This window comes from Salmo salar, chromosome 14 (assembly GCF_965601325.2).
Source record: "Salmo salar chromosome 14, fSalSal1, whole genome shotgun sequence".
Lineage (NCBI taxonomy): Eukaryota > Metazoa > Chordata > Actinopteri > Salmoniformes > Salmonidae > Salmo > Salmo salar.
In genome coordinates this window covers 101,230,676-101,247,305 of record NC_138304.1, presented here as the reverse complement: position 1 = coordinate 101,247,305, position 16,630 = coordinate 101,230,676, and the positions used below count along the sequence as shown (strand labels likewise).

At 43.1% G+C, this 16,630-nt stretch overlaps 1 protein-coding gene across 1 annotated transcript in view; it reads right to left on the bottom strand.

The window, feature by feature from the left end:
- The window catches only part of LOC106570681 (gamma-aminobutyric acid type B receptor subunit 1), a 123,651-nt gene that overhangs the window by 79,820 nt on the left and 27,201 nt on the right, over window positions 1–16,630 (bottom strand). Inside the window, exon 4 of the mRNA XM_082961357.1 lies at window positions 2,580–2,681. Coding sequence (XP_082817483.1) covers window positions 2,580–2,681 — 102 coding nt within the window. The remainder of the gene's footprint in view (window positions 1–2,579; window positions 2,682–16,630) is intronic.

Sequence of the window (16,630 nt, the reverse complement as noted above, 5' to 3'; positions counted from 1 at the left end):
GAAAGGTAGAGGGGGTAGAGGGGGAACAGAAAGGTAGAGGAGGTAGAGGGGGAACAGAAAGGTAGAGGAGGTAGAGGGGGAACAGAAAGGTAGAGGAGGGTAGAGTGGGAACAGAAAGGTAGAGGAGGGAAGGGGAACAGAAAGGTAGAGGGGGTAGAGGGGGAACAGAAAGGTAAAGGGGGTAGAGGGGGAACAGAAAGGTAGAGGGGGGTAGAGGGGGAACAGAAAGGTAGAGGAGGTAGAGGGGGAACAGAAAGGTAAAGGGGGTAGAGGGGAAACAGAAAGGTAGAGGGGGGTAGAGGGGGAACAGAAAGGTAGAGGAGGTAGAGGGGGAACAGAAAGGTAAAGGGGGTAGAGGGGGAACAGAAAGGTAGAGGGGGTAGAGGGGGAACAGAAAGGTAGAGGAGGTAGAGGGGAAACAGAAAGGTAGAGGGGGGTAGAGGGGGAACAGAAAGGTAGAGGGGGTAGAGGGGGAACAGAAAGGTAGAGGAGGTAGAGGGGGAACAGAAAGGTAAAGGGGGTAGAGGGGGAACAGAAAGGTAGAGGGGGAACAGAAAGGTAGGGGGGTAGAGGGGGAACAGAAAGGTAGAAGGGGGTAGAGGGGGAACAGAAAGGTAGAGGAGGTAGAGGGGGAACAGAAAGGTAGAGGGGGAACAGAAAGGTAGAGGAGGTAGAGGGGGAACAGAAAGGTAGAGGGGGGTAGAGGAGGGAAGGGGAACAGAAAGGTAGAGGGGGGTAGAGGGGGAACAGAAAGGTAGAGGGGGGTAGAGGGGGAAAGGTAGAGGGGGTAGAGGGGGAACAGAAAGGTAGAGGGGGGTAGAGGGGGAACAGAAAGGTAGAGGGGGTAGAGGGGGAACAGAAAGGTAGAGGTGGTAGAGGGGGAACAGAAAGGTAAAGGGGGGTAGATGGGGAACAGAAAGGTAAAGGGGGTAGAAGGGGAACAGAAAGGTAGAGCGGGTAGAGGGGGAACAGAAAGGTAGAGGGGGTAGAGGGGGAACAGAAAGGTAGAGGAGGTAGAGGGGGAACAGAAAGGTAGAGGAGGTAGAGGGGGAACAGAAAGGTAGAGGAGGGTAGAGTGGGAACAGAAAGGTAGAGGAGGGAAGGGGAACAGAAAGGTAGAGGGGGTAGAGGGGGAACAGAAAGGTAAAGGGGGTAGAGGGGGAACAGAAAGGTAGAGGGGGGTAGAGGGGGAACAGAAAGGTAGAGGAGGTAGAGGGGGAACAGAAAGGTAAAGGGGGTAGAGGGGAAACAGAAAGGTAGAGGGGGGTAGAGGGGGAACAGAAAGGTAGAGGAGGTAGAGGGGGAACAGAAAGGTAAAGGGGGTAGAGGGGGAACAGAAAGGTAGAGGGGGTAGAGGGGGAACAGAAAGGTAGAGGAGGTAGAGGGGAAACAGAAAGGTAGAGGGGGGTAGAGGGGGAACAGAAAGGTAGAGGGGGTAGAGGGGGAACAGAAAGGTAGAGGAGGTAGAGGGGGAACAGAAAGGTAAAGGGGGTAGAGGGGGAACAGAAAGGTAGAGGGGGAACAGAAAGGTAGGGGGGTAGAGGGGGAACAGAAAGGTAGAGGGGGGTAGAGGGGGAACAGAAAGGTAGAGGAGGTAGAGGGGGAACAGAAAGGTAGAGGGGGAACAGAAAGGTAGCGTAGGTAGAGTTGGAACAGAAAGGTAGAGGGGGGTAGAGGAGGGAAGGGGAACAGAAAGGTAGAGGGGGGTAGAGGGGGAACAGAAAGGTAGAGGGGGGTAGAGGGGGAAAGGTAGAGGGGGGTAGAGGGGGAACAGAAAGGTAGAGGGGGTAGAGGGGGAACAGAAAGGTAGAGGGGGTAGAGGGGGAACAGAAAGGTAGAGGGGGGTAGAGGAGGGAAGGGGAACAGAAAGGTAGAGGGGGGTAGAGGGGGAACAGAAAGGTAGAGGGGGGTAGAGGGGGAAAGGTAGAGGGGGGTAGAGGGGGAACAGAAAGGTAGAGGGGGGTAGAGGGGAAACAGAAAGGTAGAGGGGGTAGAGGGGGAACAGAAAGGTAGAGGGGGTAGAGGGGGAACAGAAAGGTAGAGGGGGAACAGAATGGTAGAGGGGGAACAGAATGGTAGAGGAGGGTAGAGTGGGGTCAACCCTATGCTCCAATTAACTTGATTCTCTTCAAAATAAAAGACAGGATTTCCAGTAACGCTCGCCCTGTGTTTCTGCGGTAGTGGTGGCAGAGGTGATTATGTCTGATTCGCTACGCCAGCCGGGGCCCTTGCTTTTCCTCTGTACTAATGGTGTGTGTGTGTGTGTGTGTGTGTGTGTGTGTGTGTGTGTGTGTGTGTGTGTGTGTGTGTGTGTGTGTGTGTGTGTGTGTGTGTGTGTGTGTGTGTGGTGTGTGTGTGTGTGTGTGTGTGTGTGTGTGTGTGTTAGAGTCTCTCTGGGGTTTGTTCACCAAGCTCAGATGTGATTGATCTCATGTGTTCAATCACCTGGCAGTTGCCATGGCAGCAGGGGGGATAAACCAGGAAGAGAGGGAAGAAGGGAGGGAGGTAAGAGAGAGAGAGGGAGAGGGAGGGAGGGAGGGAGGAAGGGGAGGGAGGGAGGTGGGAAGTAAAGGAGGCACCTTGAGGTTCTTGACAGCTGGGGCGGGGTCGGTGAGGAAGCTTTGGCGAACACTGATCTCTATCTCAGCCTCCTTGGTCCTCGCCTCTAGATCATCCAGCGTCTGAAGGAGAGATAAAAACATAAAAACAGCCATCACTCACTTCATTCAGATGCTTGGTTTAGTATTTTCAGTACAACATGTCTTGACATAACAGACAGAAACACAGACCAGAGCTGGCTCTAGGCATAAGCGACATAAGCAGAACTCATTTGGGTTCTGAAGATAATGATGAGAGTTAGAATAGTAGGTGCAAGTTCAAAATTTTGTTTTGCATAAGCAATTTTTTCTCTTGTTACGTCGGTCACTGAATTAGCCATGTCAGCTAACACTTGCTTTATTGTTAAATTAGTCTAGCCAGCTATCTAAACCTGGAGCATCATGTCCGGATACCAGCGGGTCACGCAGGGCACCGGGGCCCTGACCTCCAGGGGGCCCCAATTTGATTTTGTTAGTTACTCTCACTCAGATATAATTAATATGGCATAAGTAATGGCAAAATGTGTAGAATTGCATGAAATCAACAGGTTGGTTGTCAGTCCCAAACCCCCTATAACTCTGAGTATGGGCATACCATTTTGATTCTCAGTTACATTGTTTTACAATTTTGCGCCATATATAAGTTGTGTGGGCAATAATAGGATCAAAGCGTAGTTTACATTGTTTAAGGGCTATATCAGTGGAGACCACCTCTTCCAGGACAATAGGAGACACCATATTACATTGTTTAAGAGATATATCAGTGGAGACCACCTCTTCCAGGACAATAGGAGACACCATATTACATTGTTTAAGAGATATATCAGTGGAGACCACCTCTTCCAGGACAATAGGAGACACCATATTACATTGTTTAAGGGATATATCAGTGGAGACCACCTCTTCCAGGACAATAGGAGACACCATATTACATTGTTTAAGAGATATATCAGTGGAGACCACCTCTTCCAGGACAATAGGAGACACCATATTACATTGTTTAAGGGATATATCAGTGGAGACCACCTCTTCCAGGGCAATAGGAGACACCATATTTCTCTCTATACTCAACCAGGGGGAGGAATAATCATGTCTAAACCAATTCAGGATGGGTTGAAATGCTAGAGCCTGGAAATACAACTTCAAGTTTGGTACAGATAGTCCTCCTACGTATTTCTCTCTTTGTAAATTTGTTAATTTTATCCGAGATCGCTTACCTTGAAACTGGACTATGAATTTTGTCCCAATAGCCAGAAGGGGGAAACATGGGAAGCATTGAACTACAGAAAATCAGCCGTGGCAATATATTCATTTCGACAATTAGATATTCTGCCGCTTAAAGCAGCTGGGATGTAAGTCCACCTACTGAGGTTGGTTTTAATTGATTTGAGTGTTCTGTTAAAGTTCTGGCAATGGTTTTATCTAAGGAAGGCAATAGATCTACTCCCAAATATTTAAAATAGGAAACGATTGTGATTCCATAAGTAGAGATGGAGTCCTCCATCGACGTCTTGAGAGTCAGAAGGGCTGATTTGGTTAGATACATTTTATAACTCGAGATAAAGCTGAATTTATCTATGATCTTCAGTGAGTTTGGGGACAAATTGGGATTCATTGTAAAGTAAAATATCGTCCTCAAATAATAACATGAAGTGATCAGTAGATTTCAGGGAAATTGGTGTCATTTCCTTCGATTGACAAATTGCCTGGGCCAGGGGTTCCATGGATAATAAAAATAGCAAAGGAGACATCGAATCACCTTGTCTGTGGCTTCTAGTGATTCTGAACAGAGCAGAACAGATACTGCCTGTTAAAACTATGTCTGAGGGATTGGCATGTAGTAATTTAATCATAATGAAATTTGGAATTGTGAGAGAACTTGGATAAATACAACGGGGGAATTACACTTGACGTGGACTGACGATTTTCGAAAAATAGGCACGGTGCGCTTTTGGTTTATATCCCTCCAAAAACAGAAATAAATCATTCTAAATAACAAACTGTCCTTATTTACCACAGTGTGAGAGAGTGATAGAAAGTTTGTTTCTGAAACACGGAGTCCATCTTTGTTCAGGTTCAGTATTTATTTTCTTAGTCAACCTTGTGTTCTGTTTCGTTATGTTCTTGAACGTAGCCCTGTTTTTCATTTTTGTTCATTGATTTCACCTGTGTTAGTTACTCAACTGGTCTCATCAGCTCCTTATTTAGTTCAGTTCATTCTGTTTGTGCCTTTGTAGCTCGTTTGTGAGAACCAGTTATAGCCTGCAGTCCTAGTTTTGATTCACCTGCCTGTTTGCCTACCTGTGAATGACCATTCCCTGCCTGTGACCACGATTCCTGGCTTCTGCGAAGGTGAAATAAACACCTGGTGCGCTCTTCGCGTGAATCTACACCTTTTTCTCCCTGAGTATTCATTACACTTTGATGATGTGAAGAACAAATGTAATGAAAGAGTCCCGCAAGGATTTGTCAGCATAAAACTGAGTGACTCACTCATTCACGGCTTTGGATAAAAATAAACAAGTACCAACATTCTTTCTGATAGTCTTTAAAAAAAAATGTTGATTGTTTATACTGACAAGTGGTTGCCATGGTGACTCATTCAATAAAAATTGGTACAGTTGAAGTAGGAAGTTTACATACACTTAGGTTGGAGTCATTAAAACTTGTTTTTCAACCACTCCACGCATTTCTTGTTAACAAACTATAGTTTTGGCAAGTCGGTTAGGACATCTACTTTGTGCATGACAAGTAATTTTTTTACAGACAGATCATTTCACTTATTATTCACTGTTTCACAATTCCAGGGGGTCAGAAGTTTACATAAACTAAGTTGACTGTGCCTTTAACCTCTATGGGCTACTCAACAGCCAGTGGAATCCCGTGGCGCGATTTTCAAATACCTTAGAAATGCTATTACTTCAATTTCTCAAACATATGACTATTTTACACCATTTTAAAGACAAGACTCTCGTTAATCTAACCACACTGTCCGATTTCAAAAAGGCTTTACAACGAAAGCAAAACATTAGATTATGTCAGCAGAGTACCCAGCCAGAAATAATCAGACACCCATTTTTCAAGCTAGCATATAATGTCACAAAAACCAAAACCACAGCTAAATGCAGCACTAACCTTTGATGATCTTCATCAGATGACACACCTAGGACATTATGTTACACAATACATGCATGTTTTGTTCAATCAAGTTCATATTTATATCAAAAACCAGCTTTTTACATTAGCATGTGACTAGCATGTGACTAGCATTCCCACCGAACACTTCCGTTGAATTTACTAAATTACTCACGATAAACGTTCACAAAAAACATAACAATTATTTTAAGAATTATAGATACAGAACTCCTTTATGCAATCGCTATGTCCGATTTTAAAATAGCTTTTCGGTGAAAGCACATTTTGCAATATTCTGAGTAGGTAGCCCGGCATCACAGGCTAGCTATTGTGACACCCACCAAGTGTGTCACTCACCAAACTAAGATTTACTATAAGAAAAATAGGATTACCTTTGCTGTTCTTCGTCAGAATGCACTCCCAGGACTTCTACTTCAATAACAAATGTTGGTTTGGTTCAAAATAATCCATAGTTATATCCAAATAGCGGCGTTTTGTTCATGCATTCAAGACACTATCCGAAGGGTAAAGAAGGGTGACGCGCCCGACGCGTTTCGTGACAAAAAAATTCAAAATATTCCATTACCGTACTTCGAAGCATGTCAAACGCTGTTTAAAATCAATTTTTATGCGATTTTTCTCGTAAAAAAGCGATAATATTCCGACCGGGAAACCCTGTTATAGTTCAAAGACGAAAAAATAAAACATTGTGTCGCCTCGTGCACGCGCCTCAGTCTCATTGTCCTCAGATCGACCACTATCCAAATGCGCTATTGTTTTTCAGCCATGGCCTGCAAAGCAACCATTCATCGTTCTGGCGCTTTCTGAGAGCCTATGGGAGCGTTAGAAAATGTCACGTTATGCCAGAGATCCCCTGTTTTGGTTAGAGATGATCAAGAAGGCCAAGAAATAGTCAGAGAGAGCGCTTCCTGTTTGGAATCTTCTCAGGTTTTGGTTTTCACAGACACCATTCTCAGGTTTTCACAGACACCATTCAAACAGTTTTAGAAACTTTAGGGTGTTTTCTATCCAAATCAAACAATTATATGCATATTCTAGTTACTGGGCAGGAGTAGTAACCAGATTAAATCGGGTACGTTTTTTATCCGGCCATGCAAATACTGCCCCCTATCCCCAACAGGTTAAACAGCTTGGACAATTCCAGAAAATGATGTCATGGCTTTAGAAGCTTCTGATAAGGCTAATTGACATCATTTGAGTCAGTTGGAGGTGTACCTGTGGATGTATTTCAAGGCCTACCTTCAAACTCAGTGCCTCTATGCTTGACATCATGGGAAAATCAAAATAAATGTACCCAAGACCTCAGAAAGAAATTGTAGACCTCCACAAGTCGGGTTCATCCTTGGGAGAAATGTCCAAACACCTGAAGGTACCACGTTCATCTGTACAAACAATAGTACGCAAGCATAAACACCATGGGACCACGCAGCCGTCATACCGCTCAGGAAGGAGACGCGTTCTGTCTCCTAGAGATAAACATACTTTGAGGCGAAAAGTGCAAATCAATCCCAGAACAACAGCAAAGGACCTTGTGAAGATGCTGGAGGAAACAGGTACAAAATAATATATATCCACAGTAAAACGAGTCCTATATCGACATAACCTGAAAGGCCGCTCAGCAAGGAAGAAGCCACTGCTCCAAATCCGCCATAAAAAAGCCAGACTACGGTTTGCAACTGCACATGGGGGCAAAGATCGTACTTTTTGGAGAAATGTCCTCTGGTCTGATGAAACAAAATGACCATCGTTATGTTTGGAGGAAAAAAGGGGAGGCTTGCAAGCCAAAGAACACCATCCCAACCGTGAAGCACGGGGGTGGCAGCATCATGTTGTGGGGGTGCTTTGCTGCAAGAGGGACTGGTGCACTTCACAAAATAGATGGCATCATGAGGCAGGAAAATTATGTTGATATATTGAAGCAACATCTCAAGACGTCAGTCACGAAGTTAAAGCTTGGTCGCAAATGGGTCTTCCAAATGGACAATGACCCCAAGCATACTTCCAAAGTTGTGGCAAAATGGCTTAAGGACAAGAAAGTCAAGGTATTGGAGTGGCCATCACAAAGCCCTGACCTCAATCCTATAGAAAATTTGTGGGCAGAACTGAAAAAGCATGTGCGAGCAAGGAGGCCTACAAACCTGACTCAGTTACACCAGCTCTGTCTGGAGGAATGGGCCAGAATTCACCCAACTTACTGTGGGAAGCTTGTGGAAGGCTCCCCGAAATGTTTGACCCACGTTAAACAATTTAAAGGCAATGCTACCAAATACTACTTGAGTATATGTAAACTTCTGACCCACTGGGAATGTGATGAAAGAAATAAAAGCTGAAATAAATCATTCTCTTTACTATTATTCTGACATTTCACATTCTTAAAATAAAGTGGTGATACTAACTGACCTAAAACAGGTCATTTTTACTGGGATTAAATATCAGGAATTGTGAAAAACTGAGTTTAAATGTATTTGGCTAAGGTGTATGTAAACATCCGACTTCAACTGTATGACACGGCTCTTGGAACTCATTAAGAGGCGGCTTCTAAATGAAAATACTCACAGATCAATAAAGTGTCCCTGTAGATCTAATTATATTTAGAGGATTGGAGGATTCTAAATTAATATCTAAGGGGCATTTTTCGTTAGGGAAAATCTGATCTGTGATATTGATTTATAAATGCAAAACCTTACAGAGAATATCTAAGCAGCTTTTTTGTACTCATTTATTTTATCTCCAGTGCCCGCATCACTCTCCGCCTCATGGCCACAAACTGAACCATTTTGTTTCTCTCCGTCGCCCACACGCAAATTAAACATTTTGAATTATAAAGCATTTAAAGGCTGACATTGGTTGATTTTAATCCTTCTGACAGCCAAAATTCTACCTCCACACATAACTTTTGGAAGGCATGGTTTATTATAACCTACTGCAGGCCTAAAACCTATGGGTTTAACCTTCTGAATTAATGATTACATTGAAGATAGAGGCTGCCTCTTAATGAGTTCCGATCTGTTATCCAACGATTATTATTATAATAATAATTATTATTATTAACCCTGCATTATATTTATATAAAAGCTGCTTAGATATTCTCTGTAAGGTTCTCTGTAGCATTTCTAAGTCAATATCACAGACTAGATTTTCCCTAACGAAAAATGCCCCTTAGATATTCATTTAGAATCCTCCAATCCTCTAAATTGAATTAGATCAACAGGAACATTTTATTGATCTGCGAGTATTTTCATTTAGAAGCCGTCTCTTAATGGGTTCCGAGAGCCGTGCCATACCAGTTATTATTGGATTATTCACCACTTGTTAGTATAAAACAGAAAATGATGTGGGTTTTAATTTATTTTTCGAATTCAATAATATATTTCTACCACTGTAGATGCTGGAGGCGTTTTTGTTTTTCACAAGTGTAGCAGTCTGTGAATTCTGCAAACAACGTTCCATGAATTGGCTATTAGCAGGACAATAGACTCTTCATACCTTTACAAACGAATAGTATAATAGCTCGTCTAGGTAAGATGTGAAGAAAATCCCCCCAATTTGCAATGTATTAAGTACTCTAAAGTTTTACATTTCTAACTCCAAACATCATGCAACTGCAAAATGTTGGATTAAGCATATACTGTAGAGTATTTGTTCATCAACATCTTTATGCTTTCGTTAATAAAATAATGATACAAATATTCTTTCAAACTGCAGATGTTTATTTCAACTTTCAGCAGGACAATAGGGAATATCACTGAATGACAGAGCGTGGGGACTGGTCTTGATAAATCAATCAGATTTTTGTTTTTTCATGGAATAGAAAAAACAAATAAATTACTAAGCTACAGAAAGAGAAACATTCTCTGAGGGCAGAGATAGGGGCGGCAACTGATGCATTGGTCCAGAGACAGGTGGTATTGTCGGAGGGTCACTCGTCATTTGCGGAGAGTCAGGCGGAGAATGACCCATTGAAGAGGGCGAGGAACGAGATGGAGTCACAATCCATGCCAGGCACACCTGTGAGCTCTGGAAACAACGTGTCCTTGATGGGCTAGAAGCCATCCACCCTTGATGGGCTATCAGCAGGACAATAGACTCTTGCCGAGTTTAGGGACTTTAAATGTACAGTTGTAATGGATGTTTGCAAGGCATTATTATTGACCACAACCTCTTGTTGAGAAAACATTTACATTTTAGTCATTTAGCAGACGCTCTTATCCAGAGCGACTTACAGTAGTGAATGCATACATTTCATAAAATTTTTTTTTCTTTCCCCGTACTGGTCCCCCGTGGGAACATGTGTTATGGCTTTTCAACCTCTGCCATATTGTGGATTCTGCTCTAATTACGTTGATAACCAGTGTATAATAGCAATAAGGCACCTCCGTGGTTTGTGGTATATGGCCAACATACCACAGCTAAGGGCTGTAGTATCCAGGCTATCTATCTAATATAACTTAGAGGGTTTCTTTAATGGAAGCTTCTCTAATGTCAAGCATGTAACGTGTGGTGTACCGCAGGGCAGCTCTCTAGGCCTTCTACTCTTTTCTGTTTTTACCAATGACCTGCCACTGGCATTAAACAAAGCATGTGTGTCCATGTATGCTGATGATTCAACCATATACTCATCAGCAACCACAGCTAATGAAGTCACTGAAACCCTGAACAAAGAGTTGCAGTTTGTTTTGGAATGGGTGGCCAGCAATAAACTGATCCTGAAAATCTCTAAAACTAAGAGCATTGTATTTGGTACAAATCATTCCCTAAGTTCTAGACCTCAGCTGAATCTGGTAATGAATGGTGTGGCTGTTGAACAAGTTGAGGAGACTAAATTACTTGGTCTCACCTTAGAATGTAAACGGTCATGGTCAAAACATATAGATTCAATGGTTGCAAAGATGGGGAGAGATCTGTCCGTAATAAAGAGATGCTCTGCTTTTTTGACACCACACTCCACAAAGTCCTGCAAGCTCTAGTTTTATCTTATCTTGATTATTGTCCAGACATATGGTCAAGTGCTGCAAAGAAGGACCTAGTTAAGCTGCAGCTGGCCCAGAACAGAGAGACACATTTTGCTCTTCATTGTAATCAGAGGGCTAATATTAATACTATGCAAGCCAGTTTGTCTTGGCTAAGAGTTGAGGAAAGACTGACTGCGTCACTTCTTGTTTTTATAAGAAACATGAATGTTTTATATAAATTCCAAATTGTTTGCATAGTCATAGTGACACACACACACTTACCCCAAGTCCAGAACAAATTCAAGGAAACATACAGTATTATACACAGCCATGAGTGCATGGAACTCCCTTCCATCTTATATAGCGCAAGTAAACACCTGGAAAACCTGGTTTTCAAAAAACAGATAAAGCAACACCTCACGGCACAACGCCTCTCCCCCATGTGACCTACTTGTTGTGTGTATGTACTGACATGTACGTGTAACTGATATATGCATACACACACACACACTACATGTTAAATGTATGAACATTTTAAAGTCTTTTGTCTGTGATGTTTTTTTTGTTATGTGTCAGACCCCAGTAAGACTAGCTGTCGCCATTGGCGTCGGCTAATGGGAATCCTAATAAATCAAATACAAATACAAATCCTTAAAGGAGCAAGTGTGATTTTTGAAGCATTGCTCTATCAATATGAAATGCTAGAATATCAAGACAGCTGGGACAGCCTTTCCAATTCCAAGAGAGAATAGCTAGCGTTGCCATTGTTTTTCCAGAAAGGAATGTTATATTAATGATACAATTGTTATCTTTAATGTTGATAAAGCCAATGGATGTGTAACAAAAAACAGGACCCGCAGGTAAACTTACCCTTTGGTTGCTCCCCACCCAGACAACTCTCCCTGTAAACGATACCCCTCCTTCCCTGTCTCCTTCTTCTATCAGTCTTGATGAGTTAGGGTGGGTATCTATCAGTCTTGATGAGTTAGGTTGGGTATCTATCAGTCTTGATGAGTTAGGGTGGGTATCTATCAGTCTTGATGAGTTAGGGTGGGTATCTATCAGTCTTGATGAGTTAGGGTGGGTATCTATCAGTCTTGATGAGTTAGGGTGGGTATCTATCAGACTTGATGAGTTAGGGTGGGTATCTATCAGGCTTGATGAGTTAGGGTGGGTATCTATCAGTCTTGATGAGTTAGGGTGGGTATCTATCAGACTTGATGAGTTAGGGTGGGTATCTATCAGACTTGATGAGTTAGGGTGGGTATCTATCTGAGTTAGGGTGGATATCTATCAGTCTTGATGAGTTGGGGTGGGTATCTATCAGACTTGATGAGTTAGAGTGGGTATCTATCAGTCTTGATGAGTTAGGGTGGGTATCTATCAGTCTTGATGAGTTAGGGTGGATATCTATCAGTCTTGATGAGTTAGGGTGGGTATCTATCAGTCTTGATGAGTTAGGGTGGGTATCTATCAGTCTTGATGAGTTAGGGTGGGTATCTATCAGTCTTGATGAGTTAGGGTGGGTATCTATCAGTCTTGATGAGTTAGGGTGGGTATCTATCAGACTTGATGAGTTAGGGTGGGTATCTATCAGAGTTGATGAGTTAGGGTGGGTATCTATCAGTCTTGATGAGTTAGGGTGGGTATCTATCAGACTTGATGAGTTAGGGTGGGTATCTAACTGAGTTAGGGTGGGTATCTATCAGTCTTGATGAGTTAGGGTGGGTATCTATCAGACTTGATGAGTTAGGGTGGGTATCTATCAGACTTGATGAGTTAGGGTGGGTATCTATCAGACTTGATGAGTTAGGGTGGGTATCTATCAGACTTGATGAGTTAGGGTGGGTATCTATCAGTCTTGATGAGTTAGGGTGGGTATCTATCAGTCTTGATGAGTTAGGGTGGGTATCTATCAGACTTGATGAGTTAGGTGGGTATCTATCAGTGTTGATGAGTTAGGGTGGGTATCTATCAGTCGTGATGAGTTAGGGTGGGTATCTATCAGACTTGATGAGTTAGGGTGGGTATCTATCAGACTTGATGAGTTAGGGTGGGTATCTATCAGTCTTGATGAGTTAGGGTGGGAATCTATCAGTCTTGATGAGTTAGGGTGGGTATCTATCAGTCTTGATGAGTTAGGGTGGGTATCTATCAGTCTTAATGAGTTAGGGTGGGTATCTATCAGACTTGATGAGTTAGGGTGGGTATCTATCTGAGTTAGGGTGGGTATCTATCAGTCTTGATGAGTTAGGGTGGGTATCTATCAGTCTTGATGAGTTAGGGTGGGTATCTATCTGAGTTAGGGTGGGTATCTATCAGTCTTGATGAGTTAGGGTGGGTATCTATCTGAGTTAGGGTGGGTATCTATCAGTCTTGATGAGTTAGGGTGGGTATCTATCAGTCTTGATGAGTTAGGGTGGGTATCTATCAGACTTGATGAGTTAGGGTGGGTATCTATCAGTCTTGATGAGTTAGGGTGGGTATCTATCAGTCTTGATGAGTTAGGGTGGGTATCTATCAGACTTGATGAGTTAGGGTGGGTATCTATCAGACTTGATGAGTTAGGGTGGGTATCTATCAGAGTTAGGGTGGGTATCTATCAGAGTTAGGGTGGGTATCTATCAGTCTTGATGAGTTAGGGTGGGTATCTATCAGACTTGATGAGTTAGGGTGGGTATCTATCAGAGTTAGGGTGGGTATTTATCAGAGTTAGGGTGGGTATCTATCAGTCTTGATGAGTTAGGGTGGGTATCTATCAGTCTTGATGAGTTAGGGTGGGTATCTATCAGACTTGATGAGTTAGGGTGGGTATCTATCAGTCTTGATGAGTTAGGGTGGGTATCTATCAGTCTTGATGAGTTAGGTTGGGTATCTATCAGTCTTGATGAGTTAGGGTGGGTATCTATCAGTCTTGATGAGTTAGGGTGGGTATCTATCTGAGTTAGGGTGGGTATCTATCAGTCTTTATGAGTTAGGGTGGGTATCTATCAGAGTTAGGGTGGGTATCTATCAGACTTGATGAGTTAGGGTGGGTATCTATCAGACTTGATGAGTTAGGGTGGGTATCTATCAGACTTGATGAGTTAGGGTGGGTATCTATCAGTCTTGATGAGTTAGGGTGGGTATCTATCAGTCTTAATGAGTTAGGGTGGGTATCTATCAGACTTGATGAGTTAGGGTGGGTATCTATCTGAGTTAGGGTGGGTATCTATCAGTCTTGATGAGTTAGGGTGGGTATCTATCAGTCTTGATGAGTTAGGGTGGGTATCTATCTGAGTTAGGGTGGGTATCTATCAGTCTTGATGAGTTAGGGTGGGTATCTATCTGAGTTAGGGTGGGTATCTATCAGTCTTGATGAGTTAGGGTGGGTATCTATCAGTCTTGATGAGTTAGGGTGGGTATCTATCAGACTTGATGAGTTAGGGTGGGTATCTATCAGTCTTGATGAGTTAGGGTGGGTATCTATCAGTCTTGATGAGTTAGGGTGGGTATCTATCAGACTTGATGAGTTAGGGTGGGTATCTATCAGACTTGATGAGTTAGGGTGGGTATCTATCAGAGTTAGGGTGGGTATCTATCAGAGTTAGGGTGGGTATCTATCAGTCTTGATGAGTTAGGGTGGGTATCTATCAGACTTGATGAGTTAGGGTGGGTATCTATCAGAGTTAGGGTGGGTATTTATCAGAGTTAGGGTGGGTATCTATCAGTCTTGATGAGTTAGGGTGGGTATCTATCAGACTTGATGAGTTAGGGTGGGTATCTATCAGACTTGATGAGTTAGGGTGGGTATCTATCAGTCTTGATGAGTTAGGGTGGGTATCTATCAGTCTTGATGAGTTAGGTTGGGTATCTATCAGTCTTGATGAGTTAGGGTGGGTATCTATCAGTCTTGATGAGTTAGGGTGGGTATCTATCTGAGTTAGGGTGGGTATCTATCAGTCTTTATGAGTTAGGGTGGGTATCTATCAGAGTTAGGGTGGGTATCTATCAGACTTGATGAGTTAGGGTGGGTATCTATCAGACTTGATGAGTTAGGGTGGGTATCTATCAGACTTGATGAGTTAGGGTGGGTATCTATCAGTCTTGATGAGTTAGGGTGGGTATCTATCAGACTTGATGAGTTAGGGTGGGTATCTATCAGAGTTAGGGTGGGTATCTATCAGAGTTAGGGTGGGTATCTATCAGTCTTGATGAGTTAGGGTGGGTATCTATCAGTCTTGATGAGTTAGGGTGGGTATCTATCAGTCTTGATGAGTTAGGGTGGGTATCTATCAGTCTTGATGAGTTAGGGTGGGTATCTATCTGAGTTAGGGTGGGTATCTATCAGACTTGATGAGTTAGGGTGGGTATCTATCAGTCTTGATGAGTTAGGGTGGGTATCTATCAGTCTTGATGAGTTAGGGTGGGTATCTATCAGACTTGATGAGTTAGGGTGGGTATCTATCAGACTTGATGAGTTAGGGTGGGTATCTATCAGTCTTGATGAGTTAGGGTGGGTATCTATCTGAGTTAGGGTGGGTATCTATCAGTCTTGATGAGTTAGGGTGGGTATCTATCAGTCTTGATGAGTTAGGGTGGGTATCTATCTGAGTTAGGGTGGGTATCTATCAGTCTTGATGAGTTAGGGTGGGTATCTATCAGTCTTGATGAGTTAGGGTGGGTATCTATCTGAGTTAGGGTGGGTATCTATCAGTCTTGATGAGTTAGGGTGGGTATCTATCAGTCTTGATGAGTTAGGGTGGGTATCTATCAGACTTGATGAGTTAGGGTGGGTATCTATCAGTCTTGATGAGTTAGGGTGGGTATCTATCAGACTTAATGAGTTAGGGTGGGTATCTATCAGAGTTAGGGTGGGTATCTATCAGAGTTAGGGTGGGTCTCTATCAGTCTTGATGAGTTAGGGTGGGTATCTATCAGTCTTGATGAGTTAGGGTGGGTATCTATCAGTCTTGATGAGTTAGGGTGCGTATCTATCTGAGTTAGGGTGGGTATCTATCAGACTTGATGAGTTAGGGTGGGTATCTATCAGTCTTGATGAGTTAGGGTGGGTATCTATCAGTCTTGATGAGTTAGGTTGGGTATCTATCAGTCTTGATGAGTTAGGGTGGGTATCTATCAGTCTTGATGAGTTAGGGTGGGTATCTATCTGAGTTAGGGTGGGTATCTATCAGACTTGATGAGTTAGGGTGGGTATCTATCAGACTTGATGAGTTAGGGTGGGTATCTATCAGACTTGATGAGTTAGGGTGGGTATCTATCAGTCTTGATGAGTTAGGGTGGGTATCTATCTGAGTTAGGGTGGGTATCTATCAGACTTGATGAGTTAGGGTGGGTATCTATCAGTCTTGATGAGTTAGGGTGGGTATCTATCAGACTTGATGAGTTAGGGTGGGTATTTATCAGAGTTAGGGTGGGTATCTATCAGAGTTAGGGTGGGTATCTATCAGTCTTGATGAGTTAGGGTGGGTATCTATCAGTCTTGATGAGTTAGGGTGGGTATCTATCAGTCTTGATGAGTTAGGGTGCGTATCTATCTGAGTTAGGGTGGGTATCTATCAGACTTGATGAGTTAGGGTGGGTATCTATCAGTCTTGATGAGTTAGGGTGGGTATCTATCAGACTTGATGAGTTAGGGTGGGTATCTATCAGACTTGATGAGTTAGGGTGGGTATCTATCAGACTTGATGAGTTAGGGTGGGTATCTATCAGTCTTGATGAGTTAGGGTGGGTATCTATCTGAGTTAGGGTGGGTATCTATCAGTCTTGATGAGTTAGGGTGGGTATCTATCAGACTTGATGAGTTAGGGTGGGTATCTATCAGTCTTGATGAGTTGGGGTGGGTATCTATCAGTCTTGATGAGTTAGGGTGGGTATCTATCAGTCTTGATGAGTTAGGGTGGGTATCTATCTGAGTTAGGGTGG